The sequence below is a fragment of the Alternaria burnsii genome (genome assembly GCF_013036055.1).
Source record: "Alternaria burnsii strain CBS107.38 chromosome Unknown 746, whole genome shotgun sequence".
Lineage (NCBI taxonomy): Eukaryota > Fungi > Ascomycota > Dothideomycetes > Pleosporales > Pleosporaceae > Alternaria > Alternaria burnsii.
This window is the reverse complement of record NW_024066109.1, coordinates 818824-831537: the sequence shown is the minus strand read 5'-3', so window position 1 is coordinate 831537 and position 12714 is coordinate 818824. Positions and strand designations below refer to the sequence as shown.

General features: G+C 50.3%; 5 protein-coding genes across 5 annotated transcripts; all 5 read right to left on the bottom strand.

Moving 5' to 3' along the window:
- Nucleotides 1–380: 380 nt before the first annotated feature.
- On the bottom strand, nucleotides 381–4022 carry GT037_002837 (uncharacterized protein; the record flags this gene model as incomplete). The annotated part of the gene is made up of 2 exons (XM_038927884.1): nucleotides 381–2070; nucleotides 2569–4022. The coding sequence occupies 2 exons, from the start codon at nucleotides 4020–4022 to the stop codon at nucleotides 381–383; spliced, it is 3144 nt and encodes a 1047-aa protein (XP_038789162.1).
- Nucleotides 4023–4684: 662 nt separating this feature from the next.
- Nucleotides 4685–5646, bottom strand: GT037_002836 (uncharacterized protein; the record flags this gene model as incomplete). The annotated part of the gene is made up of 2 exons (XM_038927883.1): nucleotides 4685–4843; nucleotides 4900–5646. The coding sequence occupies 2 exons, from the start codon at nucleotides 5644–5646 to the stop codon at nucleotides 4685–4687; spliced, it is 906 nt and encodes a 301-aa protein (XP_038789161.1).
- Nucleotides 5647–6495: 849 nt separating this feature from the next.
- GT037_002835 (potassium ion channel yvc1) lies at nucleotides 6496–8762 on the bottom strand (the record flags this gene model as incomplete). The annotated part of the gene is made up of 4 exons (XM_038927882.1): nucleotides 6496–6894; nucleotides 7080–7358; nucleotides 7409–8628; nucleotides 8687–8762. 4 exons carry the CDS (start codon nucleotides 8760–8762, stop codon nucleotides 6496–6498), a joined length of 1974 nt encoding a protein of 657 aa, XP_038789160.1.
- A 653-nt stretch (nucleotides 8763–9415) lies between these two features.
- On the bottom strand, nucleotides 9416–10501 carry GT037_002834 (eukaryotic translation initiation factor 2 subunit alpha; the record flags this gene model as incomplete). The annotated part of the gene is made up of 4 exons (XM_038927881.1): nucleotides 9416–9666; nucleotides 9716–9832; nucleotides 9883–10332; nucleotides 10384–10501. 4 exons carry the CDS (start codon nucleotides 10499–10501, stop codon nucleotides 9416–9418), a joined length of 936 nt encoding a protein of 311 aa, XP_038789159.1.
- Nucleotides 10502–11423: 922 nt separating this feature from the next.
- On the bottom strand, nucleotides 11424–12333 carry GT037_002833 (uncharacterized protein; the record flags this gene model as incomplete). The annotated part of the gene is made up of 3 exons (XM_038927880.1): nucleotides 11424–11759; nucleotides 11818–11922; nucleotides 12022–12333. The coding sequence occupies 3 exons, from the start codon at nucleotides 12331–12333 to the stop codon at nucleotides 11424–11426; spliced, it is 753 nt and encodes a 250-aa protein (XP_038789158.1).
- Between the last annotated feature and the right edge of the window lie 381 nt (nucleotides 12334–12714).

Here is a 12714-nt window from a genome sequence, read left to right as displayed (position 1 = left end):
ACTTGTTGAACTTGCTCAACATCTAAACCACGCCCAGGTCGATATCAAGCAACCTACCAACTTCAGATGATATCCGCTTTTCGAAGAGCTTTTCGAAGATCCTAATTTTCGAGCTCTATAGATATGCTTAGAGCTGCAATGACAAGTATCACGAATGGTCTGAAGAAGGCGGTGAGTAGGACAGTGAAGGAGAAGAAGAGCATCCTCGGAGACTTATGCATTGCTGCGATTAGAATCGCCCCCACATCGTCCTACATGTATTTTATTGCGGAATTCCAAGTTGCATCTGATGCAGCTCGATTCCCCCTCTTTGGCGCATTTCTGAGTTGCAGACTTGCATCACTGAGCTACTCAAGTCAGCTGCTGTTCGATTGTCGCCATCAAAGGATGAACACTTGAGGCATATGATGGAGTTGTGTCTCCCCTTCCACATTGAATACAGTGTCGTCTGACTCGTAACCGGGGTCGGTGACCATCTTTCTCAAAGCTTTTTGGACAAGTCCTGTATATGAACTGAGTTCCATGGAGCCCGTTTCAAGATCTGGCAGGTTGCTCAAGGAAGTGTCTCTTTCAGTCAACGCTTCCGAATGTGGCGACCCTGAGGTGTCACTCTCAGAGCTATCCGAACGTGGCGATCCTGAGGTATCGCTCTCAGAGCTATCTGAACTGTCTCCTTCATCACTATGTTCGCAGTCATTGTCATCCAGGTCTTCCGAATCAAAATGGTTAAGTGCTGCGTAACGCGATAGGCTCAACGTTTCCGCACTCCATCCCCATTTCTTTCTGCAACAACAACCCCAACACACCTTGTCCACAGGATTGATGACGATTCGAAACCCTCTTTGCAGACTTATGCATGCAGCAGCTAAGCGTGCAATCCAGTTGTCGTGTGCTCTGAAAACAGCAACGTTGAGTTTACCCAAGCCCTTAGGAGCATCTAGGAGTTCCTCCCAGTTGTCAACGGACACAAGCCAACTGGGGATGTCCGTAGTTTGCGATGCGAGTGAGCAGCCTGTGCAGGTGATATCATTGCGACGTATGGCATCATTGCCTTCGTTGAATAACGGCAAAACGTCTATGTCCGCGATCCATTCATCTCTGTCGTAAACTTGTATCAAGGTCTCAACGAGGCAGAGGTCTTTGTCGATCGCGCCTCGCTGGCCAACATCGAACGCCATCTCGAATTCAGTAAACCTCAAATGCAAGGATGTTGACCTGAAAGAGTCTTCTGATTTCCCGTCGAATGGCGCGTGAGAAACAAGACGAAAATTATTCAGGTCGATCTTACGCAGACGCGGCGCTTGAGGTGCGACCATCAATACCATGCCAGTCTTTCCCACGTTTCCGATGACTCGAGTAATATCGTCTTTGTGTTCAATGGAGCTTGGATCGTGATGAAGCAGCTTTGATGTGAATATGCTGTTCCGTGAGGAGATGGCTATGACATCGTCAAGCGCCGTTGGTTCAATATTGTATGAGCCTGATTCAAACATTGCTATACATGAGAATTTTTGTTGCCGATTGAGGCGCTGCACGCCTGTAGGTGGGAGCCATAGCGCATCGTGAAGTGGTGTGGATATAATGCCTAGGCTGATTGTGGATCCAGGGAGGTCTTTGAATGTTTCTGTGGCTAGAGAAAGTGCGCGTAGTGACCGCAAGTAAGGTTCAACCGTGAACGTCTTGACCACGAGTCCCTTATGGAGCGTGGGTACAGCAATCTGGTTGCCATGTCGAAGAGAGATGAAGTATGTGGCTAGCGACTTTGCAGGAAGTTGGCCAGCTCTTATAGCTTGGGTCACCTGCTCCACTGTATGTAGTGGCTCAGTCTGTGCTCGCCGCTGCGCTGATTTGAGTCTGGTCTTCCTTGCCCGGACCCCGGAATCGGTACGAACGAGCAGTGCGACGTGATCCACAGACCCGGCGATCAACACAAAGTTTGGTCCCTTCTGGTCATACTTGCTATAGAAGCAGCTACATAGTGCGTGGCTCTGGTGAGTTGCATGTGGTCTGCTCACAATGCCATATGGGCGCGAAACGGAGATCTCGCCACGTAATAACTGCGATTTCGGTCTATTAGATTTAGTTCGATTCATCCGAATACCAAGATCGCTTAACGGATGTATCTGGTCTGGGCTCATACGCTGAAATATTTCGCCTCGTATGTAGCGGTGTGCTTCGCCATGCACGATGTTTGAGCATTGGTGGGTTTGTTTTGTGCGGTGATTTTGTTCCGATGGGTGAACGTCGTTCGTCTTGTCAAAGTCAAAACCACTTCTGATGCATCCTGGTCCCGTGCATTCTCCACTATATGCGACCACATCTTCACCATGGCATGCTGATGAGCATTTGATGTTCTGATCAAGACATTGGCAATGCCCATAATGGCAGGCGTGTCCCTGTTGCAGACATCTACATGAATGATCCCATGACCAGGCCTTGAATTCCACCCAGTTTATATGGTAGCTACGCGTTCCCTCTCGATGGGGAACTGCCGTGGTATATGTGTCTCTGTCACGCATCATGATGATACACTCATCATGGCGAAGTTCCAGGTGTTGAGCAAAGTACCGCATCATCTCAACTGCCATATCTTTTCCCGGGGCTCCATGGGCAAAATATGGTATATCTCCCATATCGGCGCGAAGAATTTGTTGTATCCATGGATGGCAAAGACCCATTATTGGTGGGATCTGTGCTGTGTCTCTACTGAGAAGGCTATGGCCACGCCTGTGTCCAAGAGCAATGAAAGTAGACGCGGCTGTTCTCTCTGTGTCTGGAAGTGCCAAGAATTTTCTTGAAGCGTCACCAAACAGGTGTATCCAGCTCCAATCCAAATCGATATTGAGAGGAGAACCCTTGTCATTGCACACAGCATTATCAAGAGCAACGAAAAAGTGAGCCGCTTGAGTGAAGTCCGAAGCTCGGATATTACCCCAATCTGCGAGAAAGGCGCCCATGGTGAGCAAGTGAAGCTCTTCGATATCCAGCCGGGATGCATCGCGTGTAGTAATGCTCGTCACCTTGACGGGATCGCCGTAAAAGCGTAGATGAGAGAGGGATAGTGACCAGTAAACACCTTCGTCCTTGTCAATATCAGGATTCCATAACCCTATGGTGAGTTGTGCGCAGTCCGCAATAATGGGATCTTTAAAGTCTACCGCGGTGACGCTCTCACCAAGGATGAGTAGATCTGGGTACAAATGCCAAGATGCGAGACCAAGCAATACGGATCCTTTGGATAGTCTCTGTGGCTGACCTTGGAGAAGCTTTTCTAGAGCCTCTACTGCTGTCTTCCAAGCCTCCACTACTCTTGCGTAGGTACTAAAGTTTGACGTGCCATGATTGACGGGCATGTTGATGTTGTTGATGATAAGCATCAATTGCTTTTGACGGCGAATAAGTTCATCGTCGGCGACCTGGAGCCATGATCGAGCTGACGCATCCCATTGAGCAAGGTCAGTCCGTGTCAGATCGGCTGACACTGCTAGTCCAACTTGGGTGTAATCGTTGTATATGCCCTCGTGTATTTGCTTCTTCAATTCTTGACGCCGTGATTCAACAATTTCTACCCATATGGACGTAGCTTGTGATCCTGACCAGGCTCGTGCTAGCATGCAAGCAAGCAGATGGACTGTTATAGCTGACTTTCCTGAAGTAGCTGCAGCCCAAACCGAAGTTCCATCCATGCCAATACAGTCGGCAAAAACCCCATGGCGAGGGGCAGAATTCTCATTGGTGTGACTTCGTGATATCTCCGAGACTCTTGCACCATAGGCCTTGATCACAAGTGGAGAGAGGGGCGCAATGCTTTCGAATAGAGCACCCAGTCGACGAGCTGTCCTGTGCACGGCTCCTTCTTCCGCCAGCTCTCGACGGTGGTGGGTCAGCGATCGTCCGAGATCCTTGAACTCATTCGGAGCTTCGAGCTTGATAAGGGAGAAATCGGCGTTTACATTTACTAACGCTACGGTGTTTTCGTTGCTCGCAGCTATGAGTGATGGGGTGATGCGACTGATGGACATGATTGTGCTGAAGAACAGTGAAACGTGAACATATTGAAAAGTGTCACAGCTGATAAGCCAGAGTTGTATGCGGCTCTGTAGATGAGGGGTCATCATGCGACAGCCAATAGATTCCTACCAGGCGGTATTGGACCACCCAAACATGCAGGCTATCAGGCTGTGCAAGCCATGCATGCTGCCTGCAACGCTTTTGCGGGTTTTCAGCAGGTATGCTCGTATGTTACTTCGCTAAATATCAACCCTTAGGGCTAGAACACCCTGCGCAACTTTATCATAATCAACATCGGTTCATCCTGCGCCCCAAACAGGTAGAGCGCGGCCCCTTACGCTTTGGCAGCCCTCAATATTAGATCATTCCGGTGGGTCATCTCAATAGTGTTAGTGATAGTAATGTATAACGAGCTACGAAGACTGTACTTAAGCACCTGATTCACAGGCGAATACCCCGACTGAGAATCTGGCTTATTTGTGGCAAAGGGGACAGCAGAAGTGGCCTGGCGATCATCGGCTTCGGGCGAGAGAATGGAGTTGTAATGTCTGCGGCTTTGACGTAACAGCACAAGTGCTTGGGATTTGCGGGTTGAAGCCCTGGAATTGTACAATGAATTCTTCAAGCGTGGCCTAAAGCTGGTATACTACCACCGCTCCAAGGCGTATCGCATTCAACATCTTCTCGTTACCGGATCATGGTTATAGTCGAAAGCCTTGAGAAGAGCCACTAAGTGCCAAGCCGCGCCCCCGACAGCACAAAGATGGAAGATTTGATGTGAGCAACCCCAGATATCAAAGAGGCCGGGACGAAATCTCTCGGGGAAGCGGATCTATATGGTCGGTTAATGACTGCAGTTATGAGAAACCCTCTTTGTCATGTACTCACTGCATAGATGAAAGCACCGGTGATATAGCACAATCCCTCGCAGATCATCAACCACCAACCCATCTGCTTATCAGCCTGTTCAATACCAAATGACTGCGCAGCATGCGTCATGGGAACCGCGCCTGACCAACCGATAGCACAGAACAATGTCGCTCTCGCCCAGCGCCACTTTGGCGTACGAAATCGCGGTATCGAACAAAGTGTAGCGGCACCCGTGACAATAGTGGTAATCCCGACGGAATACAACATCCAATACTGTCTCTCGCAGTAAAATCCATAGTATGTTCCAGAGTACACAGTTCCAACAATCAGGATGAATATGCCGTAAAGATCGAGTTGGAGCCAGGTATGGTAAACGGCGCTAGAGTGGTTCCCAAACATGTGAAACGTAGCGCTGATCCCGAAGCAAGCAACCGCACTTCCTATGAAGACACCGAACGCGAGGAGATCGTTGATATCAGCGGTAACGTATCGCGCACTAACGCTGTTGTAAGCGTAGATACCATAGGAGAGTATCACTACTGCGCCGATGAGATGCGTATAGATGTTGCCGGTCTGGTTGTGTAGGTATGACAGGCTTTTCAGGCATTCTCGATAGGAACCTGTGGTAGACCGGTAATGGTTTCTGAGGTACTCGTTGTCGCGTTGCCAAGCCTGTACTTCTTGGAAAGTCTGGAGGAGTCTTTTGGGTGTGGTCTTGGCCTCCTCCCCTTTGGTCGTAGTAAGGGGGGCTGTGTAGAGAGACATGTTCGCTCTCTTTCAGTTCGTGGGAAAGAGGAATCTGGAGGTTTGCGAATCAATCAAGTTGATGAGAGAAAAGGGAGAGGTAATAAAAAGAGGACCGTGGATGAGGGCAATGCGCATGTTTGTACTTTTGCGTGCTCTCGTACAATTAGCGTTTGGAGCATAGGCCGCCGAACGAGGATGAATGTTATGCTGGTAAGTAATCCAGAAGTGATCATGTAAAAGTGCAAAGAGCAATGAACATTGTACTTGAAGGAAGGACGGACATCTTGGTATTGCGGATATACGGCTGCAAGGATTCGGCCGATATGGCATGGCGGGCTATCTTTGAGCGATAATTCCAAAGACGGAGAGGACCTGGAACTGGGAAACGGGAGCCGGGTCTGGAGGTGGCAGATGGTGCCCCGAATTAAGGGGCGCGTGACCGCTAATTGGTGGACCGCCACGTCATCTCAGCACCGCCACAAGATAAGCAACGTATTCCGGTTACACGTCGCAACGTCGAACAAATGACCACGATCCAGAACAATGCAGCACGTAGAAACAAATCGCTTAATATTTTTGCGTTTCCGTCTAGAAACGTACATACGTCATTCCGTCGTAAAGGAGGGGTATATGGCGAAAGCATTGTATCGCATCATTTAAAATCGTGTCATATATCGTATCGCGTAGTATTCCGTAATATTGAACCGAAGAAGAGGGACGAAGGAGAGAGGGGCATGCTCAATCCGAATGCCAATCGCTCGCATTACTCTCTCCAAACTCGCTCCTGTAGCGCCTACAACCCAAAAGTCAACACACCAGCACCGACAACAAATCAAGAACAAAAGCACATCTGCCAAAGAAACGCACTTACTCATCCCTTCCCCCGTTTTCGCTGCTTTCACCCTGCATGCCCAATTTTCCCGCGTCTAGTTGCGCCAATCCGCTCTGACCAAGTGTGTCACCACCCCAGCCTTCCTTCCTGCCCTCGACAAGCATCTTCATCATGTCCTTCAACTCCTTGACTTCTTTCCTCAGTTGTCGGACTTCCAAGACGGCAGTGTCGAACTCGACATTAGGACGCGACGCCTGAACCTTCTTGTCCCAGCCATCAGCTTCAAAGTCACAGCCGTCGAGGACTTGTTCCCACTCCATAGTAGTGTCTTCGTCGTCTTCGCCGCGGCGACGGTTTTCTTTGACGACCCAGGCTTCTTGCTGTTCGAGCATAGCGGTGACTATAAGAAGGGGGGAGTATATCACTGCCATGACCTGTTCTGGTGTCAGCTTGACTGTGGACTCAATGCAGCTTGTAAAAAAAAATGGGGTGAAAAAGGGCTGTAATCAGTACTAGGTGATAATTGTCTCATAGCCGAAGCTCTGAAGTAGCAAATACATAGATATTCATCATGTAGATAGTGAAGTGGTAGGCAGCATATGCTAGCAAGAGTACGTACCATGTCGTTGAGTTTGTCGTAGCGCTTCTCGTCCATCCACCACTCGAATGGAAGGATAAGACAGAACATCTCGATGAGGTTGAAGGGAGCGATGAAGACGTTCTCGTCGGGAGCGCGGACGAATTGCATCGTCTTCTGTGAGAAAAGTGCCATGTATTCGTCGATGGCGTTCTGTGTAATGTCTTCGTAGGCAGAGTTGTAGAGAGCAATAAGAACATTGAGCAGGATAACCATGACGACGAATGTAAAGATGTAGTAAAGGATGATTCCAAAGGGAGGCTACTGCTTGTTAGCACATACTTGATTTGATCAAATAAGTTGTGACGTACCGAGAAGTTGTCGAAGCCCTCGAACTCAGGAGATTGCATGACAGCATTCAACATAGCTTGGAACACAAAGACAGTGTCGTTTGCCAGCTGGTCGTCCGCGATGTCGAGACCAATAAAAGCTTGGAAGAAACCGATCATGACAACAAGCAGTAGCATGAAGAAGATGAGCGACTCGCGCATCATAACCTTGAGAACAACGAGCATGGCACCGAAGAAGCGGAAGGTGTCGAGATACAACAGCAGACGCATCCAGAACATGGGCGCGGTGAAAGCCAGGAAGTCGTAGCTCATCTTGTTCAGGTACTCGCGCCTGAAATCCTTTCCGTCGCTGATTGGGTGTCCAAGAGCTACCATGCGCAGGACGAAGCTGACAGTGAGCAGCGCGTACAGGGTGCTGTTGAACATGTTCCAGAAGGAGATGTAGAATCGTCCGACCTTCCAGAACTTGTTCGCCTCGTCGCAGATGAAGCCTAGAGTGAAGAGGTACAGCAGACCTTCGACAACATCCAGGTCACCAGAGGGGTTGATAGTGTTGATAGCACCAGTGTAAAGGCCCAGGAAGATGAGGGACGTAGCAATTTGCACCCAGTTCTGGTACTTTGGAACTCGCATGCGATCTGGATCCAGATGTGCCCAGTAGCTGGTGTTGGTCTTGTTCTCGTACGGCACAAAACGACTGGGGTCCTCGTCGTCCTGGACTACCCATCCGCGCCATAGGTAGTTGATGCACTTCTGGTAGCCGGACGATCCGATGACTGTCACAGCGTGGAGATCGACAGCCTTCTCAACGGCGTTGGCAGGCGTAGTTGGCTCTCCATCAATCAGTGTCGAGTAGCGCTTAAGTAGCACCTCCTCGAAAAGGTATGCGGTATCCTCTTCGGCCTCAATCAGGCGCTTGGCCATGATCTCTGCCGCCACAGCGCGGACTTGGTGTAGGTCAGCATCCCACAGCTCTGCAGTAGCCTGCTTCTTAAACCACTTCTTGACCTGCAACAAGCAGAAAACGACGCAGGCATTGTGCTCGGGAGCTCCTGCTTGCTTGGCGGTCTCTAGCACTGCATCGGTGATGATACTGCTATGCGCCCTGGTGACCTGTTCCTCTTCGAGCTCGCAGGGCACAACTTGTTCGATCTGATGCTTCAGTCGCAGGGCTACTATGGTAACATCCTTGGGGTCGATCGGCGGAGGAGGGAGGTGTTCGCGACGCGACGTTGGCAGAACTGGCGAATGTTAGTACTGAAGGTGGAAGAGAGAAAAAAAAAAGGATGAAAAACTTACGCGCGCTCATCTCATCCTGGACTCTGTGCCTTCCGCTTTGACCATCCGAGCTGAAAAGCTCATTCCACCGCACCATTGTTGCGGCGGAGCTCCGTAGGCGCCGTGTCTCGCAGAACTTCTATCAAGCTTGGCGGGAGCAGTATCGAGCTGTCCGAGTTCTCAGCAACAAAGTACCGAGGTAGCGTTGAGCTTCGAAAAGCGAATAATGCGCGGCACAACGATACAACACAACGCGCCAAGGAGTTGAGCAGAAGGGAAGCTGCGGTGTCAGAGAGACAACAAAGCAGCAGGATCCACGATAAGACAGGGTTGTTCGTGCTAGTGTTGGCTAAACCTGGATTAACACCTACAATGCTCGGCGGTCCACAGCGTCATCGCACGACGTCCCTCTCCCGCTCCACTCAGCCAACGGCCCAAGCTCCCGCCTACTGCTGAGCCAACACCAGCGGTCGCATCCGACTCGACGGATACAAGAAAAATGGGACATTAGTACTTGTTCATTCTTGATTTGCTGCTAGAGCCGCTAAAAGCCGCTTTTATAACCCTCCACTCTATGCTCAAACGCAGATATGCATGTGGCTGAAGACAAGGTGCTGTACATGTCGAGACGCCTTTTGCGCATGCTCGTGAACCACCAAATCGACGCCTCAAACGCCCGTGCCCACTTTTGCAGATGCCCTTTCGTCTTCATTATCATGGTCGCTCGTATGCAAGTCATTCTTTAGCCGCTTAGTCGGCCTCAGCAACACCACCCTCGTCGCTCGTGCTCTCGTCCTCGTCACCGCTGACTTCCTGGTTCTCGCGCTCACGCTTCTCCATGAGCGCAGCCAACTCGGCATCGTCGTTCTCGGTGACAGCCTTTGGTGCCATCTTGACCTGGCAGTCACCTCCGGCCTTTGAAATGTTCTCCTTGATGTCGATGATAGCTTGTTCGAGGCATGCGATACCGGCGTTCTTGTCGAGACATTGCGAGGTGAGGACTGAGAAAATTAGCAAAACAACGTACATACTGGCTCTTTCATCACGTACCGTAAAGAGGTGGGGATACGAGCTTGACCTTGACCTGATTCTCGGGCGTGTTCTTCGCCTCAGCGCATCGCAGGGCGGTCTTGACGGCGTCGATACCCTCGTATCCGAAGCAGGTGACTATAGACGTCAGTAAAAGTGCCCACGTTGTGTTTTTTCCTCCAACATACCCTCAATGTCCGATCGGACCTTGGTAGGCTGAGGTGTCAGCCTCTTGCCAATGTAGCTCTGGAGCTCTTCCTTCACAACGTCGTTGGGGAATGTGACATCGTTCCAGACCTCGGGGTTCGTAATGCTGAGCTTGAAGGCGTCGATCGAGTGTCCGTACTTCTTGTTTAGCGGCCAGCCAATTGTTTGGTAAATCTCCTCGATGGGAGTCTGGGTCTTCTCGGCGACGTGGCGCATGATGCTGTGTACCATCTTCGACTTGTTGTATCGCTCCTCGCACTTTACGATATCCTCAGGCGACACTCGGCGCTTCGACAGATCGATGTAACCCTTGTCCTTGTCTACACGGAGTACAACGACGACTTCGTTGCGGCCAACTCGGATGAGCTTTTGGATCGATCGAATACGTCTTCGCGAAAGTTCGGAAAGCAGGATCATGCCGTCGATGTTGTCTGGATTCTCTTAGTCTTGCTCGTGATACCTTCAATATGCCCTGAACCCACCATATTCGAGCAACTTGACGTATGCGCCCATCTCTGCGATCTGCTTCACGTTGACCATGACAAAGCTCTCCACCTCCGGGTACTTCTCCTCGTAGAATCGGCAATTTGTGAGAGACATGATGAATGTGTGCTCTTCGTTTTCTCCTGAGTGGTGCTGGGTACGTCGTTCAACTGTCGCCGAGTGGGGTCGCTTCTAGTGTTGTTCCTCGCTTGTGGATAGGAATTTTCAAAGTTGTCGTGCGGTCGACGATGTGGGCGACGTGCGGAATGGGCGGAGTGCTATGTCTTTCGGTGTGCTGAGCGGAGACCGAGTGGAAGCGTCGAAGTAGTTGGTTCGCAGTGACTCAACCTAGATTTGCCCACTCACTGTGTGAGATCGCCCGCCGCCGTGGGGCAACAAAGGCCAAACCGCTTTCGGTAACGCGCGACCCCCGTCCAATCTTTCCGCAACCACCGTGTACGAGAGAAAAACCGAACAGGTATGGAGATAACAAGCTTTGCCTTGCAGTCTACATTATCTTCTAAGAAGAAAACTTATAAAGATTAATAGTATTGTAGTCTTCTAGGATTTTAGTTTATATCTATATAGCTCTTAATATGCTCTCTTGTAGTTGGAAGGAGTACTGTTAAAGGGAAGTTTGTTTTTTCTCTTTGATACAGTGCAACCTCACCACATTCGTCCCTGATGATGCAGACTGTTTTCCCACCAGCCTACCGTACTGCTGATACATTAGAACATCTTTCGGCATGTAACAATACAGACACACGGCATCATAGTCGAGCTTCATCATGTCAGGTCAAGCGGGCAATCAGTCATGGATGTTCACATGGCAGAAGAAAGAGCTTTGGGATCATGAAATCCATTATCGAGCAGCACGGCACTACCCGTCATCTAACATGCAATATGGGGATCCAAACACAGAGCTTATAGATCAACCACAGGTCATATGCTTAAAGCAATGTTATTCCACCATCAAACTCGCCAGTCCTCAGTCTGAAGACTGCAAAGCTATCTCTATGCAGCCCTTTACCCCAAGCACCTAGGCGCCCAAAAGAGCCATCAAAACACCACCGAAGAGGACGGCAGCGCCCACGTTGGTAGCATCCGCAGCATCGGTGAAAGGAGGGAGGGAGGGTGCCGTATAAGAGGCGCTAGCACCACCTGTGCCAGTAGGGGTAGCAGTCTTGGTGCCGTTCATGTGGAACGTGTGCGAGTACGTGTTTGTACGGCCGAAAGACGGAGAGATGATGCTTCCAGTAATCGCAGTTCCAGTGAAGTTGGCAGTAGCATGGACAAGAGAGGTGTCGATGGTAGCGCTAGCCGATGGCACGGGAATAACTTCGATCTCGCTCACGGTGACAGTGCCAGTAGACTGCTTGAGCATATTAGATGATTGCTTGAGAATTGATGTATCCAGCAGCGTAAGTACTTACAGAGATCAGGCCTGCTGGAGGTAGGTGGCAGGCAGTGATAGTAAAAGCCTTGCCACCATGCGTGACAGTGTGGAGGCTACTGACGCAAGTCTCTGTTGGCTGAACCTATGGGATGTTAGACGATAAACTTGAAGGCATATGGAAGCTAATGGTGATGGTAGCTTCGCCAGAAGTGACATGGGTGCAGGGCTCAGTTCCAAATACCTTTGAGATAGTAGACGATGGGATGGAGGTCTGGATGGTCACGCCATCGGACTTGGAGGACTCCAGAATGTCAGTGCCGCTAGCACCAGGAGGGGGAGCAATGACGGTTAAGGTGCTAGGAGGAGCTACCTCTGTAACAGTCAAAGTGTTGCAGTGGGTGCTAGACGAAGCCGCCGGCGGGTCGACAAAGGTCACCGAAGTCACGAGCTGGATGGACGTAACAACGGACGCGACATCCGGAGAGTAAGCGGTGCCTGCGAAGGCGACGTTGACGATGGCGGTGGCCACGAGGAGGTTCTTGAAGATAGACATTGCAATGTGGTTGAGAAGATCGAAGGTGTGGATTGAGTTGCTTCGACGTTGATGAGGAGCAAGTGGATTCTTTTAAACGAGTGTAGAAGAGGTAGTAGGTTAAGAGAAGGTGAGTGGAGGATTTTGGGGGTATTTATCAACAAGGGCGGTCGTTTGTTGGTGCGGGGAGTGGGCCGAGCGCGTTCTGATATCGCCAAGGCTACAGCGTGGGTGAGCGTATCAGGCAGGAGCAACGCGTGGCGGCAAATTGGATGTGAATTTGAGAACATCCGCGCAAGAGTGTGTAGAGTAGCGCTAACAATACGACTCTACACCTCGGGGCGGTACAGTGAACTCACGCTTGCGAGATTCCCCATCCGAAATGTCGTATCTGGTATTTGT